At 46.7% G+C, this 23,858-nt stretch overlaps 1 protein-coding gene across 3 annotated transcripts in view; it reads right to left on the reverse strand.

Moving 5' to 3' along the window:
- Positions 1 to 23,858, reverse strand: part of MDC1 (mediator of DNA damage checkpoint 1) — a 323,363-nt gene that overhangs the window by 74,416 nt on the left and 225,089 nt on the right. For all 3 annotated transcript variants that reach the window (XM_069635188.1, XM_069635189.1, XM_069635187.1), the window contains 2 exons: positions 3,779 to 3,961; positions 3,304 to 3,429 (listed from right to left, as the gene is read on the reverse strand). In XM_069635188.1, coding sequence (XP_069491289.1) covers positions 3,304 to 3,429; positions 3,779 to 3,961 — 309 coding nt within the window. The remainder of the gene's footprint in view (positions 1 to 3,303; positions 3,430 to 3,778; positions 3,962 to 23,858) is intronic.

Raw genomic sequence — 23,858 nt, forward strand, 5'->3', positions numbered from 1 at the left:
GAAAGGGGATATTCAGTATCTGCCCAGCACTCCACATAGGGTGGGGGGTGCTCGTCTCCCCTTAGAAATTGTACTAGAATTCGGACGGGCTGGATCATTTAAGGGGTCTGACTTTTAAAAGTAAATCAAGTGTTGAAAAGTGTACTTCCTTCTAACAAAGTTAGTTGGTAACTTTAAACTCTGAGTGAATATTTACAAACAGTTATTACTTACACCTTGGCTATGTACTGCCATGCTGAAAAGTATACATAAGATTTACTTACCTTGAATAAGCTGTGTGCCATCTTAAATAAGTCATCTCTAAGTCTTGCTTTCCTTAGAAACTGTCTCGCAATTCTAACGGAAAGTAGTCTGAAGGTTAACTTATTCAGCTGTGAATTGGGTTCCCCTCTTCCCAAAAGTAATGCTGTTAGTTTCACTTTATTATTCCCGTTAGGGTTATTGTATGAGTTCCCCCAAGCTGGCCTTGCTTCCCCTGACTTGCTATTAGCCTTTACAGAATAAGAATGCTTAGGTTATACTTACCTTTCAGGTTGTTTGTAGCTCCTGAGAGGTTTCACTTTCCTTGTGTTAGCCGTGTGCCTTCCAAAAATAAGTTACAAAGTTATTGCTGTCCTTAGTCTGTACACTGAACAGCAACTGTAATTGAAGATTACACAAAAGGGTTTACTTACCTTGAATACAACGGTTTATCCCAAAAGAAGTTATAGGTTTTTACTGTTCCTAGAATACATATGTCACTATTCTGCTAAGTATATTGTCCAGTTGATATTACTATGTGATTTCTTGCTGAGCGTCACGGTACAACTGTTAGGGTCTACTACCCTTGAATTACTGTATGTAATCAAAAAATAATCATTGGTGTGACTTCCCTAGAACTCCTTTTAGGTGTTCCAAATAAGGTGCTTTGGCCTGTGTGCCTTCAAGCATCATGGTGTGTGTTTTTATAAAAGTGTTTATGACTGACTAGTACTTACCCCAAGACCTAAATTGGCCTATATGTGCATTTATAATAAACCTTATTTTTTATAATACTCCTGTTTGTCAGTGTTTCTATTGTATCCTTGGTGTACTACGAGTTCAATGTATTTTCCTACAGCCCTCTCTCCCTCCTTAGATAAGCCCGGCTGCTCTGTCTACGCTATCATGAACTCAGGTGGTACAGCCTTATACTAAGAGTGGAGTCTTGTACTGTCTCAGTTGTATGGTTTTACTGAGCCCTTAGTTGGACTGTCCTAACACAGGGCATTAGCAGAGCCAGTCGTACCGCAGAGGTGGTGTGGAGGGTGACCAGCAACCGACTCCCAGAGTGTGTGCTGTGGTGTGAAAGCACTGGTACCACTGTCCCATCCGTAATGCTTATCAGCCTCTACCCAGGCCACGTTTCTTGTGTTTCCCAGAAGTCGCCAGTCTGCAGCAAGGAATCCCTGCCTGAAGCCACCAAACCGCATTAACTACTACAGAACGTCCACCTGCAAACTTTCCAGACACAACATTTTTGGATCATCACTGCGAGCCTTAACAGGGAAGAGAGAAATACAAGTCACCTTGTGCGGGAAGACGGCGTGGCAAAAATGAACTCCTTTTCTCTGCCGCAATGGAAAAACAGTGGAGATCAAGAAGGGGGTGGGGCTTATCAGGCCATTTAAAACATGTAAAAGTAATCCCAACCCCATGGAGAAAGAGCAGGAGGAGATTGATCCAACAGAGCAGGTCACCAGGAACAGCAAAGGAAACCAGCGGAGGCACTTAAAAGGATAGGTTGGTCTATAAAAGCCAACAGAAGACAAACCAGGATGAAAGGTCTTCAGGTGAGGTCAGGAGTGCAGTAGGTGGACTGAGAGACCACGTAGCGGAGAGCGGGCAGTGGAGAGGAGTACTGAAGAGACTGATAAGTGGTGTGAGAGAATGCAGGTATGGTATTGTGAGAGAGAGAGGTACCAATTAAGTATTGTTTTCTGAAGTGTGTGAAAGGTGTCAGACAGAAATTGAGAGAGAAAGTTGAGAGAAAAGGTGTAGGTGTCTAACAAAGGGTTTGGTAGTGGAGTGGGAAGGGAGGAAAGTAGAGGGAGGAAGGTGACCTGAGGAGAGAGTGATGAGACTATGGTGCTGAGGGTGAAAAGAGGGCGAGGAGAGAGTGAGTAAAGGATAGAGAAGACGTAAAAAAAGCAGAATGGTGGAGCTAGAGGGAGAACGGTAAGAATGGGGGGGCGGAGAGAGTAGGAAGGGTGAGCGATGTAGAGATGGGGGAGAGAGGGAGAGAAAGAGTATTCATCCATGGAGTCATTCCTCGAAAGGAGGGAGAGAATGCCATAAAACATTCTCAGAGGGAGATAATCAGAAAAGGCCACAACCTTTAGGTTTTGATAAAACAGCAGAGATTACCTTTCCATAATGTAGCATCGAGGACATTGTGGGGTTAGTCATGCCTGGGGTTAGGGTGAAAGGAGCCCACGCGAAGGTCGAGAGACCACCCTAGCTGGACTAACCCAAGTATTCTCAATGTACGCATTGCTCAAAAACAACAAAAGTACCTTGGAATTCATTACTCTACTCTGTGTCTATGAGGCCATCTCTGACAGTACCATGAAACAAAGCGCCCGCAATCTTAAGCCTCTTTGCCTGAATTGATTCCTCTGGAAAAAACTGCTACAAAAATACAGCTGTTGGGGTCAAATATCTGAACTGGGCACCTGGCACAAGATTTCCAGAGAGACGTCTGTTGAAAAACATGAAGGGAGGAGGCTTAGGGGTAAGTTGCACTGTTCGATTTGTCTCTGGGGCAGCTTTGGATTTTAAAAGGCACAGGCCCAGTGTTCTTACAAAAATACTTTTAAATGGACTGAAAGCGTTCAGAGATCAAGTGCTGGAGCATTAAGGAATCTCCGAAACCCAGCGAATAAACAAGCTACAACGTCACTCATTACTCAAGTCCTAACGACTATGTATCTTCCCCCTCCAACCCCCCCATGTACCTAAATGATGATTGTGCACGGGGCTAGTCAGAGGGTGAGAGTTTTGAAGATTCTGAGCTGGAGATACCCATTACTGCAGAATTACAAGTCCTACATGAAAGTGAATGTTGTGGCATCGGCTTCATCACCACACAATATCGACATTAACCCACAAATGAACTTCAAATGTGAAGTGTAGAGTGGATAATAGAAGCCGAGCTGAGAACAAGCATTCAACACCACAAAACATGAACCTTTTTTGGTGTGCACGGAAACATTGCCTTTTCTGTCTGACATTGCATGGTCTACCATACTTGAAACATCCGTCAGCAACATGCCTGGTCCTCACCTCAAACAGACGGTGCTTCTGGGCCCTTTGTAGCGACTCGCACAGGCGGAAGTTGAAGTTCAGCTCCTGCTCGCGGTCTTTCACCAGGAAGCCAGAAGGGGACAGGAAGCACTTATTCTTCCCGCTCTGCAGAGAGAAGCAGAGCATTAATCAAGAGGGAAAGTCTGAAACTAAAACCCCTATGTGCCATGTCTGGTGGGTAAGAGAGGAGCACTGTCACCCTTTCAGCTCCAGAGCTGAAGTGATTAAACACACAATAATGGAGTCATTGTATTTGCAATAATTTAGATCAAAAGACCCAATGCCTATGGGGACTGAATAGGGCAGATCAGTGGTCCAGACTGCACCTGTGCATGCATGAGCTGGAAAGAAATCCCATGCAAGGTGGAAGGGGCCTCCCCTGTTGCTGATCGTTCCGTAAATTGGGCCACAATAGACAGTAAGTTCCTGCCATTAGTATTAGAAGTACAGTTACCTTCTCCAGCCAGTCCAAAGTGACAATGGGTATCCCCCTGGCAACAGCGCAGAGAAACTTGACTGTGCGGCGGATGCGGTCAGTAACAAGATGAGTGCAATCATACACGGAGTCAGCAAGCTCCCCTCCAAGCCTCTGCACCACCTGCTCCCCATTCTCATCGATCACCCCTGTAAACATAACCTGAAGAAAAAACAATGTGATAAAGCAGGTGCATCCCAGAGCTCGCATACCCTCTAAACAAGTAGTCTCTGCGTGCAAGACCTTCCCACAGCAGACTCATCACTTGTAGGCTAGCTACAGTTTCCAAATCACAACTTGCTTTACTGGTATATCCCATTCCCCAGTGTAGTGAGGAGGGTAAAGTTACTTACTTGTCATCCACATTCTCTAATGAAAGGGATATCCAGTCCTCTGGTGAGGGTTGTGAACGCATCTAAACGAATGGTAAAATGGGGTTCCAACCAAAATGTGGACCAGACCTCCCGAAAATAGTAGCTAATGCAGAGTAGTCAGGCTTAACTCAAGGGAGGGAGGAAGGCAGGCTGGCTGTGAAGTAGTTAATAGTTACATCCAAGGAATACACTACACGGCTATACTGAAAAATACAGACTTAATAAAATCACACAAAATATCTAGGAGGTCAAATTTGGGTTAAACATACTCATAGTAAAGACGCTACCTACACATAATACTAAATGAATGTCCACTACCTATTTTTATTTATTTTTGCATTTATAGCAGTGCACATAGGCCTGAGACATCTAGGCGCTAGTTACAGTGGACGTGGTGTTATAAGATGTTGTCAGGTGTTACATGTGTAAGTTACCTAAGCAGCACAAGGCTGAAAAGTCATGATAAGTAGGTTGCACGCAAATTGCATATGCAAAACGCAGGAGGCAGCCAAGGGAGGGCCTGCGAGAGGAACGTGCAGGTGTTGTGGGTGCAGACAGTGTGTATGTGTGTGGAGTGAAAGAGAGAGAGACAGAGGAGGCAAGCGTAAATAGGGGGTGACGGGAGGAGGGTGCAATCGACTGCTTTGACTGTACAATAAAATCACATTGTGTATACTTTCTCACTTTTTTGTGTATGGTGCTGTTTTAACATGGGGGTGATTACTCCGTTGGATTAGATGTGTAGTGCATTACCGGTGTACAAAGAAAAAATGGAGAAGTACCACAAACAGTGGGTGGCAGAGACACAGGGGAGGATGTTCCGCCCATGGCCGGAACAAAGTACAAACAATAGAAGGATATTGGAACACATGTACACATTCTTAACTGCTAAATACAAAGGCAAAAGGCTCCAGAGGAGGAAAGAGATTTTGAAATTATGGAAGATGGTGGAGGATTTAGAAGATAGCGATGAGTATAAATCTCAGAAGGGTGACAACTCTAATCCAAACACAGTAGCACCACCCGAGGAGAGGCCATTACCTCCACCCCCAGTAGGTTGCTACCCCACCCTTCCCTCCACGGATATACCAACCACACAGATGTGCTCCCACCGACTAAAACACCCCCTCCATACCACACAAATACTAAACCTCGGGCAGCCAGATCAACACTTTGGCATAAACCTCTAGGAATGAAAATTCAAAGGAAGTTGGTTCAGCTCCTTTTCCTCTGGCACACAACTACTAATTGCGTATTTGCCTTACTAGGGAAGCTTCTCTGTCGAGAGTAATCAATTCTGGCGTAGGGGTGAAACAGGGTTGTACCCTTGCCGCCATCCTATTCAACTTGTAGGTGAGTGATGTGGAGGGGCTGTGGCATGGGCCCTCCATTTCAACGGTTAGGCTGGGCAATATTAAGATCGATTGGCTGGCCTTTGCCGGTGATTCTGTTTTGTTCGATAGAACTTTTAGGAGGCTTTGAATGTAAGATGAGCCTTTTCTTCAACTATGCTTTGGCCAACAATCTTCTCCCTAATGCCAGTAAATCTAAGGTGCTGATGTTCTCTAGGAGCAGAAAAATTAAAATCAGACTTTTGGCAATGGGACCCGAAAAGGTCCAACAGGTCTCTGCGGTGACCTATTTGGGCTACAATCTTAGCAACAAGGCCACTGCCGAGATCTGGAAAACTAGCCTTTATGACAACGCAAAAAAATTGGGTTACCAAATGAAACTTCTATTTATTCGGATGTGCACATTTTCAATCTTGTCGATGTGTCGCTTCCATTTAGTGAAGATTGTACCTGTTATTTTGTATGGCCTAGACATGTCTTCACATGACTTGGGTAACTTGCTCAATATTATTCAGGGCAAGATGTGGAAGGAGGTTCTTGGTCTTTCTCCGTCCATCCCTAATGCAATTATCCAACATGAACTCTGCCTCATCTCTTTGAGGGCCCGATGTGTGTGGAAGCAACTCACTACATATAGAAAGATTTCTGATCCACCTGTGAAATCTTTCTACGAGGCTTTGAACAAAGCTATGTATGTTGAGTCCGTTTCATTCCTTGAAGCGGAGCATGCAGGGCCTACTTGATGGTATCGGGATGACAGTGAATGATCTTATACAACGTCCTGGAGCGGTCAAAACGTGCCATTTTAGGGCTGATTGGGCAGTCACATGCAATAGTATTGGTTCTTATGTCACCTATGATGATTATTTTTGCTTCGTCCATTCAAGAGAATGCATTCACTCTATCTGCAATGCTTCCCCAGAGAAAAAATACATATGAAGTATATACGTTTTAGGTTAAATCAGATTCATACTAATGAAAGGATCAAACATTGGGGAAGAAAAATGCATCAAATGTATATCCCTCTGCAAATTGCAGATTTTGTGGTACTTTGGACACAGCAGAAACACTGAAACACCTGGTTATTATATGCCCACATTTTAATTAAAGCTCAGCTTTCCTGTTTTAAGGATATCAGTGTTGACTGTTTTGAGGTCTCGATGAACCTACTTTGGTGTAGATTAATGTGGGGGACAAATGTTAATTTAATTCTAGCCTTGAATATCTTTTTGGAAATTATTTTAAAAGAATTGGAAATGAAAAATGTATGATTCTAGGAACTATGGCTAGCATTGTTTGTCTGTGTCCCATTTCCTTTCTTAAATGTGGTTCTTTTATGTATTTTATGCAAATCATTTTTTTAATGAATGTATTTATTTTTATTACGTTGTTTAAGATTTCTTGTAAACCATGAATGCAACAATAAAAAAAAAAATAATAATAATCCTACTATACTGATGAAGGCCGAGAGTAAGGGAGATCGGAAGTCGCAGAAGGAATTGGAAGAGGCGTTACAGGCTGCAAAAGCAAAGGTGACACAGTTGAGGACCCTTAGGGAGAAGGAGGATAAGCAGGGAAGCGGACTCGACGAGTGGAGGGCAGGAGACATTTTTTACATTAGATAGCACCGCGATCAAGGACGTACACATTGAGAAGGAGAAGGGGAACTGCAAAGACTTAGGAGCTGGAAGTGTAGATTATGGGACGGTGATGTCAGGGGGAGGTACAAATCGGGAATTGCGGCAGGAAGAGTGGGACACGATGGACGAACTAGAGGATGAGGAGGAAATGCCGGCGATTACCCCAAGGGTAGAGAGTTTGTGAGGTCCACAGCTGAGGAACAGATTTGGCCAGACGACGGTAGTATGGAAGGGGGTGAATGATAGCAGGAAAGGGAAAAGGGGATTGAGTACCCAGTTGCCACTGCCACGTAAAGGCCCTGTACGGGTATGTTCTGTGAGCCCAAATAGACAAAAACAAGCTCATTAAAGCGCTTCCTCCCCTCACTGCAGGGGCCGGGCAACTGATATATGTGATTGAAAAACACACAGCTGGTATCCCTTTAGCAGTGGGAGATATATAAAGTTTTCTTGTTGCGATTGTAGGAGAGCAGGCAGAGGACGTTTGGGTTAAGGCTGGATACCCAGGAGTAAAAAATAGACAATGACACACATGACGGGACACACTTTAATGATATCAGAATGAAGGTATGGGACGCACTGCAGCGGGAATCCCACAAAACACTGGAATTGCAGTCCATAATGCAACATACAATGGGAGATGAGGACCCCGCACAATACATTTTAAAAGTGCAAGAGATGTGGCGGGCGGAGACGGGTGAGCAGTGGGACCGGTTGCTTCCGATGTTCTACTTTGTTACCCAAGGAAGTGCAGAAAGCTCTTGACAAGATAGTGGGCATAAAAGTAAAAGGGTGGGCCGAGGTACAGACCATAATTGTACACCACTGTAAACGGATTAAAGAGCGAGAGACGGAAACAGCGCAGGGGACGCAGGCTGAGGAAGCAAAACTAGTGCAGAAGAAGTTAGCAAAACTGTCAGTTGAGGGAGCAGTCGTGACAGTGACCCAAACAGATTCAGCAGAGCAAGCAGCTTAGCGAGCAGACGCAAGAATAGCAGCGGTTTGGCAGAACGAAGGGCAATGGATTGGAGGGTCTCAACCACAGTATTCTGAGTGGTATCAGGAGGGTCAACAACAAGGACGAGAGGGATTCCCAGGGGGACGCGGAGGCAAAGGTGTCTTTAGGGGAATGGGACCGAGAGGAGGAGTAGGATCGGTTTAGTGCTGGGGATGCAGTAACATGGGTAATTTCGTAAGGGTGTAGGGCTGGACCCGGATATAACCTGTATGCCCCTGCGTTTCCATTTCCACAGCAGCAACACCTTCAAGCGTCCCAAATGCATACATCGATACTATACGAAATACATCAGGCTTACACACAGCTGCCACCACAACCCTCTCACGCACATATGCCTGCCCTGCCCAGCAATGTTCCACAACTTGCACCATCAGCCCAATCCCATGTTGCCCAACAACAATGTTGCTCCAAAAAGAACAGTTGCACCTTATCGAGGGTTGACTGTTGTAGGGAGGAACCCTTTCACGTTCCCAGGTTCTGATTAGGACAGCCCACAAAAAGCTCTTGCATGCCCAGTCCTGTCCATGACAACCCACCCAGAAGAGGAATCCTTGGTGGGTGCGGAGATAGGAAATAAACAATTCCTCTTTATGGTTGACACAGGTGCCACAAAATCATGCATCAGCGAAGGCAATTTTCCATTATCAGGCAAAACGCTGGACACGCAGGGGTTCTCTGGGGCTGTGGCAACGGTTCCTTACACAGAAGGATTACCCATCAAAATAGAGGGCAGAATGGTGCATGCACCGTTGTTGTATTGAGAGACCTCTCCAGTAAATCCGTTAGGCTGGGATCTCTCGAGCAAATTGAATATAGCCATTTCCTTCACAAATCAGGGAATAGTATGTGCTACCCTGGGGATGTGTGTCATGAGGGCTATGCTGATAATACGCGCCATTGGGAGGAGGTGGTGGCCTGTGGTATTCCTATTGACTCCAATATGTTTGTGTACAGAATTACTGTGTTACCGAATGCCCCAAAATGGAAAGGTGTGTTGGCGGTGCAGTCTGATTTTATCTTGACACCAGCTGTGTCCCCCGAGCTTGTTGCAGGCACAACAATTTAATTGGATTTGGAAGGGTTGATGATGTCAGAGAAAAGGATTGTGGTCATTGGGAGAGACCCAGACGGACATCAGTGGCACACTGCATTGTGCATAGTGTCGACTATGCTCTTAAAGGAAGTGACAGACAAGGAGTTGTTTGAAGACAGGGATGATAAGAGAAGAGATCCATTTGCCTCGGTATTGCACAATAGAGGCACCCAAGTACCAACTTGGGCCATCCCTTCTTTTTTCGCCATTACTAGCGCAGTTGTTCTTTGTTAGCCCTTCTACCATTCTGGGAGGAGGAGGTCAGTGTGCGTGTTTTGCCTTTGGCAGGAACCCTTGGGTGTACCCACCTAGGATCCAGGGTGTCTGGGCAGGCAGGAATTGGGGGAGGAGGCTGCAATCCCCCTATCCCTTGTCTGCCAGAGTGCCTAAATCAGACCATTTCCCACAGAGGGTCTGGCTGTCCCGATTGGATAGCCAAACTCCCCTTTCTGTAAAATGCTGAGAGAGATTGCAGAGGATGTGTGCTGGAATTATATCAAAGGCGAGGCTTCTGAAGTGAAAAGCAGGTTGACCGCAGGAAGCTAAAGTAACCAAAGAAGATGACCAGAGACGCTAGCAGACCCTATGCAACACCCTGAAGCGACTACTGTTGTCCTGACCCCGTTTTCTGTGCGACAGAGGACCGTTGGTTAATGGGAACAACCAGTTCCAAGACGAACTTTGAATTGAGCCATCCCCTGGGGTACAATGAGTTTGTAGAGCTGCGGAAACCCAATAGCAGGAGACCTGCTGGCTATTTCAAGTGCATTGTCGTGGAAAGGCTGAATCCATCCAACTCTTTGCCGATCCATCCAACTCTTTGCCGATCCGTAAGGACACTCCAGATCTCACGCAACTCGCCCAGACCCACTCATCAGAGTGTGGGATTGCAAGAAGCAAAGAAAATTGACTAGACGAATCGTGTCCTTTGTTGGTGCTGCTGAAAAGGCGCCAAAACCGCACAGCGAACCAAGAAGTTGCTGAAAGTCGTGCCCCAGGTCCTCCCTCGAGACTGCTGCTGAGAGACCCCGTCCATTGTCCGGCCTTCATTCATCAGACAAAGGAATCCGGAGGTCGGGTCCAGAGCTGCAACATTGCGGAGCATCCAGCACAAACATTTTCCTCGAACCTAAGGTACTGTCAGTGGAGTAACTTTGCTGAAAATGTTGGGGGGGACAGGACATCTGAAGAAAAGGTGACTCAGCCAAATGAATGGGGACAAAATGGTATGCCATGAAAGTTGGGGGGACTAACACCCCTGTCCCCCCCTAAAATTACGCCCATGGGTACTGTGGGGAAAAAGGGTATTGCTTACCTGATTCCAAGAAGTCGCTCCAAAGCGTCGGAGTGCACCTCGAGGTGTCCAGGGTCGCCCCCTCTTATTTCCGACTCAAGCCGCTGCTTGTGTCCCTTCATCGAGTCCTTTAACAGGTCTCCTTTGTTAGTTAACTTGCTGCTTCTATTGCTGCTTCTATGACACTAGAGACTGGAAGAAATCCTCAGGAACTCTTCGTATTCTGCTGCTAGTAAAGACTTGAAACCCTCTACAAACTGCCTTCAGCTAGGGTTGCAATTTGGGACTTAAAAGACTTACTTGGCAAAGAAACCCTCTCTAGAACCTTAAACCGAGCTAATGTTACACTAACTAACCATTTTCCTCCCTTTAAGTGACTTTACTATGTGTTTGGCGAGTAAATGTATTACTGTATGAACTGTTAGAATCCAGTTGCACATAATAACTAATAATACAATAACATTGTCTTTTCCCTTTCTAACATTGCTACAGATGTAACTGCAAACAAACACAAAAGTGGAAGTGCCCTTTGAAGTGTATTCTCAAGTATTCCGAAGTGTTCTAGTGTAAATTTCTAAAGTATTTAAAGTGATTCTGGTGTGTATATAATAAATACATAATTGTATATAAATTATACGTGTAAGAGTTTCTTTGGTGTGCATGTCTAGCTATAGTTCAGTGTACTTACCTCCAGCTCATATTTTCCTCTTAAGATAAGCCTGACTGCTCTGCCACTCTACCAAGGTCCTGATCTAGTGCAGACTCATACTAAGAGTTGGAGATCTACAAACCACTGGGATAGCTTACTATAGTCTTACTACCAGTATGACTTTAGGAAAACTCCCCTATCATGAACGACTTGCTATTTATTTATTTATTAACATTTTTATAGCGCACAGGAGCCCTGGGGCATCGTGGCGCTGTTACAAGAAAGTCTGTTACAGGTAACAGTAAAAAAGAAACTCATATCTGGTTACAGTGGAGCAAAAGCTGTTACAGGCAGGAATCACTATATGCAGGTACAGAGACATCTACTGTGCATACTTAATTACAGTCGTCAGGATCTGGGGCAAGGAGTTCGAGATGTCGGGGGGGTCACTTGAACAGGGTGGTTTTGAAGCCTTTGCAGAATGTGGTAAGGGAGGTTTCAGCTCGAAGGGCGTTGGCTATGGCATTCCAAAGTTTAGGAGCTGGGTATGGGAAGCCTATACCTCCTGCTTTGGCTCTTTTGATGGAGGGTATGCGTAGTTGGTTAGTGTGCTGTGTCCTTCTGGGGCGTGTGGAGGAGTCTCTGTTAATGGTTTCAGGGAGGTAGGAGGGGGCTGAGGCATTTGTGGGTTAAGATGAGAGTCTTGAAAGTTATTCTTTCCATAACCGGTAGCCAGTGGGCATCTCTCCTGGCTTGGGTGATGTGGTCTCTCTTAGGGATGTTCAGGGACGCTCTGAGCGCATTGTTTTGTACCATCTGAAGCCGGTTTAGATTTTTAGCAGAGGTGCCTGCTAGGAGAGCGTTACAGTAATCTAGCTTGGCACCTATGGTGACTCTGGCGATGGTGAGGCAGTTTTGGTTAGTTATGAATGGTTTGACAGTGTTTATAAGTTTGGTGGTGTTAGCAGAGGCAGAAGCAATGGCACTGATCTGTTTGTTCATGGATAAGGTGGCGTCTAGATATACGTCTAGGGTGTTTACTGCTGGGGAGATGGGGATGATGGTGTTTTCAATGATGAAGTTAGCGTATTTGGGGAGGAGTTTGTTCAGTATTTCTTTAGGGCCTATGATGATAATCTCGGTTTTGTCGACATTGAGGCATAATCCGTTGGTGGCCATCCAAGCCTGGATGGTGGAGTAGATTTGAAGAAGGGCTCCCGAGTCATGGTCGTGGCAGCCTGTGAGGGGGAGGAGGACTTGAGTGTCATCGGCATAGTTTGTGTAAGCTATGCCGAAGGAGTCAAGTTAGTCAAAAAGGGGCTTGGTAAACAAATTGTAGAGTGTTGGGGTAGTGCATGAACCCTGTGGCACACCGCAGTGGATGGTAGTGGGAGCAGCATTCGCTATGTCTGAGAAGACTTTCATTGCTCTGCCTTCTAAGAAGGAGGTGGTCCAAGAGGTGGCATGGTTGGAGAAGTGGGCTGCACTAGTAAGGTGGGAGGTGAGAGTTTTGTGATCTGCAAGGTCAAATGCGGCTGTTAAATCCAGTAGTAGTAGTAAGAGGGCTTGTTTGCCTGTGTCCATTATTTTAGTTATTTGGTTCTTTAAGTCCAGGAGGGCAGTTTCCGTGCCATGGCCTTTGCGGAATCCAGATTTTCTTTTGCCTAAAATGGAGTGGGTTTTAAGGAAGTGCTGGATTTGATTATGGGCGGCCTTGTCAAGGATTTCAAGGAGAAAAGGAACAGTGGTGATGGGATGTTAATTGTTGGGGGGCGAGGGGTCTAGGGATGGTTTTTTTTAAGGAGGGGGCGGACCCAGGCTTCTTTGAGGCTGGTTGGGACGATGCCCGAGGAGAATGCTGCATTAATGAAAGCTGTGATAAATGGGGCCAGGGAGTCACTGCTATCTTTAATGATGTTAGGTGAGCAGATATCACCTTTGCAGGTGGAGGGTTTGATGTGTTGGATGAGCGCAGTGACTTCGGTTTCAGAGACGTCTCTGAATGCGAAAAGAGGAAGGGGAGGCTTCTGTTTAGGGGTGGGTGGTGATGCCAGGGGGTTCGGTTTAGATAAGAGTGTGCTGGGTTTGAATTTTACCTTGGAGGAGTGCGATTTTATTTAGAAGTGCTTCTTGTATACTGGTACACCAGGCTTGATCTTTGGTTCTCTCATCAGGACTAGCAGGTGGGGAGTTGAGATCTTTGAAGATGGAGAATAGTTCCCTGGATTTGGAATTCGCCTTAGAGATACAGGTGTGGATATTATTAGATTGGACAATGAATATGGCTTTTTTGTATACTGTTGAAGTTCTTTTGAATTCATCTCTAGTGGACGCACAGGGATTGGATTTCCAGTTAGAAAGGGCGGCCTGTTGGTTAGAGTGGTGGGCCATTAGGTCTTCGGTGAACCACGAGTTAATGTTCATGGATTTTTTTACTTCTTTGGCTTCGATGGAGGCAATGGCGTTGATGGCTTCCGTGAGAGTATGAGAGTAGGTTTCAGCCAGGATTTTAGGGTAATTGGTGAATGGGGGTTTAAGTTCTTTGATGTCCAGGTAGGGACGAAGGTTGTTTGCCGTGAGTTTTGTGGAGCTTCTGACCATGGCAGGGGGCGCATAGGAGAGTGTTTTGTTGGCGGCTTTGGTGGGGGTGGAGAATTGGATGCAGTTGTGATCTGTGCATGGGTAAGCTAGGTTGGATGTTATGGTGGTGGAGCAGTTATGGTCTGCCACCCAGTCAAGGGTGCGGCATTGGAGTGGATGGGATCAGTGACTTTTTGGGTGAAGCCTAAATCTTTAAGGTCTTTGGCAAGGGCTGAGACAGCTTTGTCTTTAGGGTCGGTGAGACATAGATTGAGGTCGCCGAGCACAAGGGTTTTAGTGACGTTTTTCAATTTGCTGCTTAGGGCATGGAGGAGGTGCCCCTGGAAGTTGGGGGGTGTTCTGGGCGGTCTATAGATAATGTGTATATTTAATGTGTCTTTGGCTGATGTGGGGAGTTTGACTGAGAGGAGGTCGGAGTTACCTTCCCAAGTGTAGTTGCAGAGTCCGACAGGGAGCATGTCTCTGTGTATGAGGGCCACACCCCCTCCTATGGCAAGCTTTCTGTCCTGGCGGAGGAGGGAATAGCCTCGAGGAAGAGTAAGCGTGATGGCTGGGGCGGAGGCCTCGTTAAGCCAGGTTTCTTTAATGGCCAGTAGGTCTAGGTCAGATGTGTTGATAAGGTTGTTGATTTCGAGAGTATGAGCTGGGAGGGATCGGGCATTGATGACTATGCATTTGAGTGCATCAGTGGTTTTAGTCTTATTAGGAGGGGAAGGGTGGGAGTGGGTGGCGGTGTGGCCTGGGGTAACTGTGGGGGTGGTGGTGCTCGTGTGGCTGGTGAACGCGGGTTTAGGGGATCACGAAGGTAGCTTAAGTAAGCACTGAGGCGAAGTCTAGCATCTAATCGTTGATTTGCACGGGGTGTGTTTAGCTGCAGAGAGGTGTGGAGGGGAGTAGGCGGCTTTGGTGCGGTGGCCTAGTGAGAGGTTCCTTTTATGGATTGATATTGGGAGGCTGGGGAAGCGCAAAGGGTGGATGCATGTTCTGAGTCTTAGGTTCTTAGATTTTGCTTGTGTTGTGTACGCTGTAGTGAGTGAGAGGTACGAGGTGGTGGAGTCGATAGGTTTCTTAGATAAGTGGGGTGTGAGTGGGAGGAGTGGTGTACGGGGTGTGAAGAACATTGTTGGAGTTGAGTGCAATAGAGTGGCTAGTGTGAGAGCTAATGTAATGAGTTGCAGGGGGGAGGGTGGGGTGAGAAGCGTGTTTTGGTGTGTGAGCATGTGGAGTGTTTTGCATGGAGTGTTAGGATACATTGGTTTGAGACGGAGTACGCAGCCGTAGGATGGTGGACTGCGGTGGATGGGCACAGCGTGTCGGAGGCGGTAGTCAGGACAGAAGCGTTAGTAGGGCGGTACAAAGCGCTTGGTGCAGCATTCAGTTCAGTTGGCAGGCTAGATCAGAGGCTAGATGCAACAATCAAATGTTAGGTCAATACATAGGCTAGATGCAGCAATCAATTATTGGGATAAATGAGTGGCTAGATGCAACAATCAAATGTTAGGTCAATACATGGGCTAGATGTAGTAGACAACTATTCGGCCGATACAGAGGCTAGATGCAACAGACAGTAGTCTGATATTGTAATGTTGTATAGTTCACAGGGCAGCGTGGTGCATTGCATTGTCTTGGTGATGCGGGGGAGGTAGGACTGCAGATGGCATACGGTGTGCAGTGTTCGTAAGCACGGCTATGGATGGGTGTTGCTGAAGAGGTCTTAATAGATCAAGCAACTTACTTGGCCAAAGTGCTGCTGTGCTGGAGTGTCCAGTGATGAAGGCGGTGTGAGGGAGGGTGCGCTGCCGGATGCAGAAAGGTAGGTGGCGCTGCCCTCCGCGGACAGCCACTGCTAGTGTGCAGTGATAACGAACAGCAGTGCAGGCAGGCCTCAATCACACTCCTTCAGTTGCTAGCGCACAAGGATTACAAGGTGGTTAAGGCTAAATAGTAGTACTATCTCCAGGACGTTCTTTACCTAGGACAGTTAATATCTGGGCACAGTAAAAAAAGATAAAACCCCACAGCTTGCAGCATCAGCATGTAGCGCAGCTCAGCCAAAAACTGCCAAAGAGATGCAGAAATGTCTTAGCCTGTGGAATTACTGCAGAGCATGGATCCTTGACTACGCGGCATAAACCAGGCCCCTAATACAAGGCCTCAAAGAGGCCCAAAGACAGACAACAAAATAGCATGGACTGAAAGCATGCATACCAGTTTTAATGAACTAAAAAGTGATTTTCACTGCCCCAGTGCTAGTGACCCCAGATTATACTCCGTAGTTCTACTTGTTTTCTCATTCAAATTGCTGAATGATGACCGCAGTACTTACTCAAAAACGCTCTATGGGCCACAACAGTGGAGTGCTAGATTCAGTGATGCAGGGCCAATTCCCTTTGTGAATAGGCACTTTCTGCTGCTGCATTTGCAATAGAGAAAAGCTCCACAATTACCATGGGGTGTTCCGTAACATTGTATGTGGAGCACACAGTGTTTGCCATACTAGAGCATTCTAAATCCACATTGACTACACAGCGAGCATCTGCATATGAGATCATTTTATCCAGCCCAAACATTCAAATAGTGCGGTGCAGTACAGTGAACAGAGATACGTTTTTAACAGAATTGTGTATGGAAGACGACCTTACTAAACATGACTGTGTGACTTTTCAGGGGGAGAAGTACTTTTTGTTGACGGGTGAGCGACTTTTGACCCGGGGACAGGCCTGAGACATACAGGCACAGCAGTTGTCCAACTAGTGGACAGGGAAAATGAAATGCTGGTGCAGAAGAGATTACGCATGCACTATTCAGCACAAGCAGCAGGACTCATTGCCCTCTTCATGGTGCTTTTAGGGTCCCAATGATGTTGTGGAACTATCTATTCTGATTCTGCCTATGTGACCACTAAAGTGCACTCTCGGCTTGCAGGTGGAAAAGAAGGGGGTTTAGGAGAGCCAATGGGCTCTCCTGTTCAACATGCAACATAGTTAGACAAACTAATTGATGCCCTTTCTCAGCCCTCCATGACAGCGTTGGTGAAATGTGCCACCCACACCAATAACACTGACAAAATTCCACTCAGCAACATCTCTGCATATGCGGCGGCCAAACAGGCCGCATCTCTTCAAGTGCCCAGCATTTCTGAACACACAGTGATAGCACGGGGACCAGAACAGCTGCCCACACCTTACAATTCGTTACCAACTGCACACATCATTGAGCTACAGGACGTGCCCGACAGGAAGAAAAGGACTTGTGGCAGAAATGAGGGTGCACACAGTCCCCCAGAGACTTATTATGGCGAAAGGACACGACAGGCAAAGCAGTTATGCAACATCAGTTGCTGTTGGTTGCTTTCGACCAGCTACACCATCAATCACACGTGTCAAAGCAACATATTGCTGCAGATATACAGGAGGAATGGTCCCAATCTGCAAGAGATGCTTACTAATATGGCGATCAATTCCACCATGTGTCAAACTTACATTACTGGCCACACCCTCAGAACTATCCGAGGTATCCTACCCCGCCCAATTGGCCCATTTCGGGAGTTGCACATAGATGAACAAGTTACTTCTCAATGTTAACTTTTTTTGACTGGATGTTCCTCCCACGTATTCCTTATCTTTGATATTTCCAAATATCCAGCTTGCTTCCTCGGAAAAAAAAATATCCAGGTCGAGGGCGCTGCGCGTCGACGCCTGTCGAGTCTATGTCCCTCGAAGGCCTCCGTCTCGACATCGACATCCTCAAGGGTATAAGTAGCTCGCACAGCGTCCGTTGCTCAGTTCCGTTTTGAAGAGCGTAGCACTGTTCAGGATGAGATGGTTACTACCCCTGAGGGAGCGCAGACTGTAACTACAGCGGAAGTTTACTGCTGGGAAGGATGGGAGGGTCAATAAGGAATACATGGGAGGAACCTCCAGTCGAAAGTAACTTTGGTAAGTAACTTGTTCTTCGAATGGTCCTCCCACATATTCCCCATCTTTGATAGACCCCCAAAGCAGTAGTATTTACAGGAATAGGGAGTAAAATGCAACTTTCTTTATTAAGTATGCACAGAATGCAGTACGGCCTTCCCAAATTTAGATTCTTGGCCAGTGGAAGAGTCGAGACTATAAAAACTTGTAAAGGTGTGTGCAGCACTGTCTTTCACAAGGACAAAGTAGTATTGCAAGTGAAACCTAACTTCCTCCCCAAGGTTGTTTCGGAATTTCACTTTACCCAGAAAATACATTAGCAGACTAGCAAAGCTAAAACAAACTGACCAATTGTTCGTGGCTTACACAGGTCATAAGGTAGGCCTAGCCATCACCAAACAAACCATCTCAAGATGGATTATTCTAACAATTGCTGAATGCTATAAATTGGCCGGTAAGGACCCTCGAGAGCACATAAGGGCTCATTCAACCAGGGGTATCGCAGCTTTGTCAGCTCTTCAAAGGGGAGTCCCAATAAGGGACATTTGTGCAGATCCCACATGGTCGTGAGGAGGTTTACAGCATAGAGCCTGTAGCTCGCCCACCCTTCGGGCCGATATTATGGCCACAAAAAAGACAGTTTTGAGAGTGAGAAGTCTTAATGGGCAAGAATGAAGGGGTTCAAAAAGAGTACCCATTAGAAAATTGAAGACCAAATTTAGGTCCCACAGGAGAACTTGAAAAGGGGTTGGTGGGCAAACATTAGTTAATCCCTTTTAAAATCGAATTACCAAGGGTATTTTAAAGTAGGAGGCGTCCTCAGCAGGGCGTTTGAAGATGGACATCGCAGCTGGGTAGCCTTTTATCATGCCAATCTGGTGCCCCAGATTTGCCAAGTGTAAAAGAAATGATGACACTATCGGTGTATTGCATGTGAAAGGATGAACTTTCTTTTCTCTACACCTGCTGCAGAACTTGTTCCAACGGCAGCGGTATAAAGATTTAGTTGCTGGCCTTCTGAAAGCAACACCTCCATTACATCATCCGGGAGGTCCCAATCTTTGTATCTCAGCCTCTCAGAAACCATGCGTGAAGGCTGAGAGTCCTGCTATCCGATGGAGAACCTGACCCTCCTCTCGCGAGAGAAAATCCTCTCTTTGTGGAAAACCTATCGCAGGACAGATGGACATGTCCAGAAGGGCCGGGTACCACGTTCTCCTGGCCCAATCCGGAGCAATTAGGATCATGCATTTCCTGAATCTTATCAACCTCCTTATTACGTGTGAAATGACAGGGACTAAAGGAAACGCATATAGGAGTGGCCTCTTAGAGCTCCTCTCATACGAAATTCCCTTGAGCAGTACAGTTCGCACTTCCGATTGGCATTGGTCGCGAACAGATCCACTTGAGGGGTTCCCCAAAGGGTGACGATCTCTTAAAGGACTTCCTGAGCTAGTTCCCACTCGTGGGAGACTGTGCTCTGGCTGCTCAGAGCACCCACCGTCGTGTTCTTCTCTCCGGCTAGGTGAACTGCCGATAGAGAGATTTCGTCTTGTATTGCCCAGAACCAGAGCTGCATTGCCTCTCTGCACAGTGGTAGTGACCCTACGCCTCCTCTCTTGTTGAGGTAGTACATGGCCACTGTGTTGTCCGTCATTAGCAGGACATTCTTTCCCTGTACATATCGCAAGAAAGCCTTCAGCACTAGTCTGACCGCCCTCAGCTCTAAAAGGCTGATGTGTAGTTTGGACTATGATGGAGACCAACGACCGCTGATGGTCAAATCGTTGGTATGCGCTCCCCACCCCGTGAGTGAGGCGTCCGTCACTACTGTTATCTCCGGCCATAGTTGCCAAAATGGTTCTCCTTTCAAGATGTTCTCCCGACAGGCCCACCACTGAAGATCCAGTGAGACACTGTTTGGGATTTGTAGGAGATCTGACATTTATCCTGAGAACTGGGACCACTGGATCCTGAGAGCCCATTCAAGATCTCATTCTCAGGCGAGCCTCTGGCACCAGAAAAATGCAGGATGCCATGAGTCCGAGCAACCTCAGAAAATCAAAGGCTGGAAGATGCTGGGCATTTTTGAATTTTTTCACCATCTGTAGAATGTCTATAGCCCTCACCTCTCCAGGACTGCTCCAAAGAACTGTAATCTTTGTGAAGGTATCATGTGGGACGTCTTGAAGTTGAGGGAAAAGCCCAGTCTGTGGAGGGAGTGGCAGGTATGGTTTAGATGATCCAGGGCTTGCTCCGGGGAACTGGCCCTGATCAACCAATTGTCCAGGAAGGGGTAGATGTGAATCCCCCATCTCCTGAGACTCGCTGCCACAACTGCAAATTAACTTGGTGAAAACCCTCGGGCGGAGGTTAGCCTAAATGGCAGAACCCAAAACTGATAGTGAGAGTTGCCAATGGCGAACCTCTGGTACTTTTCTGTGCTTTCGATGGATTGGCACATGAAAGTAAGCATCCTGAAGGTCCAGAGATACCAACTAATCCTGAAGCTGGCGGGCCTGAAGGATCTGAGAAAGGGTAACCATCTTGAACTTGTCCTTCCTGAGAAATGTGTTCAATTATCATAAGTCCAAGATGGGTCTCATTCCGCCGTCCTTTTTCTGAATTAGAAAATATGGGGAATGTAAGGAAGCAAGCAAGCAAGGGGCTGGTTGAGCCCCCCCACCCATACATTCTACTCAAAAGGGACCACTTGCTCTTGTACTAGTGGGGGACGCCCCCATTGCCCTTCTGCAGCCATAAAGGATAAGGCCCCAGCATAAGCAGAGGTGGGGCTATTGCAAGATACACTTGGACTCCATTTTGTGTACCCTCCACTCCATCTTGTGACTAGGCCCCATTCTGACAGTGCAAAGTCTCCTCTCCCCTCCTCAGCGCAGTGCACACAGGGAGTGCTGACAGCCTCCACACCTTTTTCTCTTGCGCCTTCGCCTCTCAAGTCCCTTTCTCACGGATGCGCGGAGGCAAACTGCTACAATTAAACAATGTATCTTCTCATTCTTCTTCCGAGATCACTGTCCTGTGTGTGACCAGGCCGAACCATGACTTGTAGTTCATCCATCTCCACAAACCTGCAGTGCACCCCTCACCCCCGCTGTTGGGAAATCACTCCTTCTTTAACCTTGTGCCCCTCCACAGGTATTCTTCTGATGTAACAGAAGTGTGACCCTGCTGTGCGGCCCACCCCAGAGTACCCCCAATAAACCCAGACCCCTGTCACAGTATATTCTGTCCTAAACTAACTTGTGTCACTCCATTCCATTCCCGCTCTAATGTGCCAGACCAGACAGCTATCAATCCCAGCCCACAGGTTGCCGCAGGGGCAAGCCCCACGCCATCCACCTTATGAATGCCCAGAGTGGGACAATGCAAACACACATGTAGAATTTATAGGCTCTAAGATGTACAGAAAGGCATATTAATGCTCATTGTTTATTACTCTCCGACCGGGCCCAACCTTCACCTCGCACGGACCGGCCCAGCTAATCCACGTGATGTCCGTCCTCCCGCCAAGTCATCAGCCAATCCTGTGAAGCCGGCCCATAAAGAACTATATGTGTACCTCTTTTCTACCCAATGAAACTAACGTGTAGCCTGTATAGAACTCATCATTGATGACGCTGTAACCCTTTAAAACATAATGTATCTGTATTGTTTGTCGGAGCGCTCTCAGGGAAGCAGAGTTCTATGGATGCTGAATCTCATATAACCTTTGGCTGATTCTCAAAAACCAATCTCTTGGTCTCATTCCCTACTGGGATGTGTCCTTTACTCTGAGTTTCTATTGGTAATGTGGGGAGTGAGTGCCTTCAGGAATACCAACCCTTGTTCCTCTCCGCTACAGGTACCGGTTCTATAGCAACTTTCTCTAGCAGGTCTAAAATCCCCTACATCAGGAGTGGATCTGGAAACTTCAAAGAGTTGTTCCCTGGTGAATTACTCTGAGGTGTTTGTAGGACAGGCAGACAGTAACCTTGGGTAACTGTCTCCAATGCCCAAGCATCTGAAGTAATAGCCTGCCATTCTGTCAGATGTTGAGTTAATCTGCCTCCTACTGCTGTTTTGTGATATAAGACCTTAGAGAGGTTTTGGGGCGGCTGACACAGATGCTGAGGGTAAAGTAGCACCTGCTGATGCGGTCTTATTTCCTCCTCCCCGTCCACCATGGGTGAAACGTCTGTGGCCTCTTTGAGACAGCTGTCCTCTGCCTTTTCGTATGAGGCATAATAACGAAAGGACTTACCCCTCCAGGGTGCACCTGTGGGGCGGTTTGAAGTTTGCCATATCGTAGCTCCAAGGGATTTTGCTGACGCCTTGGAAGTTTGCAGCTTCTCCAAACTTTCATCAGCCTTAGTTCCAAATAGATGTGTGCTGTGAAAGGGCATATTCAGAAGTCTGGACTGTACATCTGGGGCAAATTCCGACTTCCGTAACCACACATATCTGCGGATTGTTGTACTCACTGCCATGGCTCTGCTGATGCCGTCAACAGAGTCAAGACCGGTTTGGAGGGATTCGCACTTGGTGTCCTTTCCATCCTTGATAAGGTTCAAGAAACCATCTCTTTCTTCCCCCTCGGGGATAGGGTCAGCCGCCATTGAAACACAATCCGAAAGGGTGTGCGTAAAACTCGCCAACGTACATGTGACATTAGCAGACTTTAAAGCCATACTGGATGCCAAGAAAACTTTCTTGGCCATGGCATCGAACTTATCATCACGATCCTGCAGGATTGTGGGGTATGTGTTCTGCTTTCCTGAAGAAGTGGCATTCAATCCTTTCTTTTCGAAACTATGACTGGACGCCGGGCATCAAGCATCAGATGTGTACAATTTACCACCCTGAGGCCAACAGGGTTGTAGAACGAAACAATGGCCTATTGAAAAGCAAGCTGTCGAAGATGAGCACCATATTAAAGAAAAACTGGGTGCACTGCTTGCCACTGGCGTCATTTAGCATGCACCCTATAGCCCTGTAAGGATCGTCATTTATCGCCTTATAAGCTAGTACAAATAAACTCTCAGGAGTTGGGTGTTTGGATATAGAGAATCTGCAGATGAAGCTCTATACTTGGCTGCCAATCTTTTACTGACTGCCGGATGACATCTGGGGGTTCCCAATTAGTGGACACCCTTTTGTGCAAAGCCTTGTGAAAAGACACAATAGGGTCCTCCTGAGGCCCCTTATCAAGTATATCCGTCAGGTCGTCTTGTTCATACACAGGTGTAGGCTTAGACCACCCCATGTATTCCATCACCCTATTCAGGAGCATTCTATAATTGCTCTCTGCATGGTCTCCTGGGTCAGGCTTACCAAAGTCAACTTTTGGGGAAGTATCAATCCCACTTGCTTCATGTAGGGAGTCCTGAAGATGTTTCAATCTGGACTCTTCTGAGACCAGTTCCTCTGGAATACAGGGTCTCCCATACTCCAACCCAAAAGGTCTCTGCATCAGAATTCTCACCCTCCTCATAAATTGAGGAGAGAGTATTAAAATAATCTGAGCGAGATTGAGGGATATAGGTTCTTTCAAATGAAGCAGGAACAATAGATGTGACTATTGTGGCAGAAATGGTTGAAAACGTTGATGAAGCCGTTATAGGCTTCGAGATCGTCGACAGAATCGGTTGAGACGTCGACACCTTTGACGAAATTGTCAAAGGTAATGTACCCAACAGCGTCGAGGGGTCTGGCGTTTGAGGTATCGATGACCCTTCCTTCAACAGAGTCGCAGATTATGCAGTTTTTGGCTTCGATGACTTCGATTTATGAGTCGATAGTGACGTCTTGGGTGTCACAGAGGCTTTGTCTCGACTCAAGGGTTTTGTACTCTCTCGAGGAGTTTCTTTTGCCGAGGTGGAGGAAGCACGGCTTTTGCGTTTAATAGGCTTTTGACCTTATGTATCGCCTCTAGGTATCTTCGAGGGGGGGCAAGGCCACGTTCCCGAATACCTTCAACATACTTTTGCGGAATTCTTCCCATTGGGCTGGGGAACTATGCTTGGTAGGGCATATGACTCTCCCCGGTGAACTGGAGGATGAAGTGGAAGGCGACCTGTGGTGCCTTTTCTTGCCATGTTTAGAAGAGGATGAGCAGTGG

Source organism: Ambystoma mexicanum, chromosome 13 (assembly GCF_040938575.1).
Source record: "Ambystoma mexicanum isolate Mex_15411 chromosome 13, UKY_AmexF1_1, whole genome shotgun sequence".
Taxonomy (NCBI): domain Eukaryota; kingdom Metazoa; phylum Chordata; class Amphibia; order Caudata; family Ambystomatidae; genus Ambystoma; species Ambystoma mexicanum.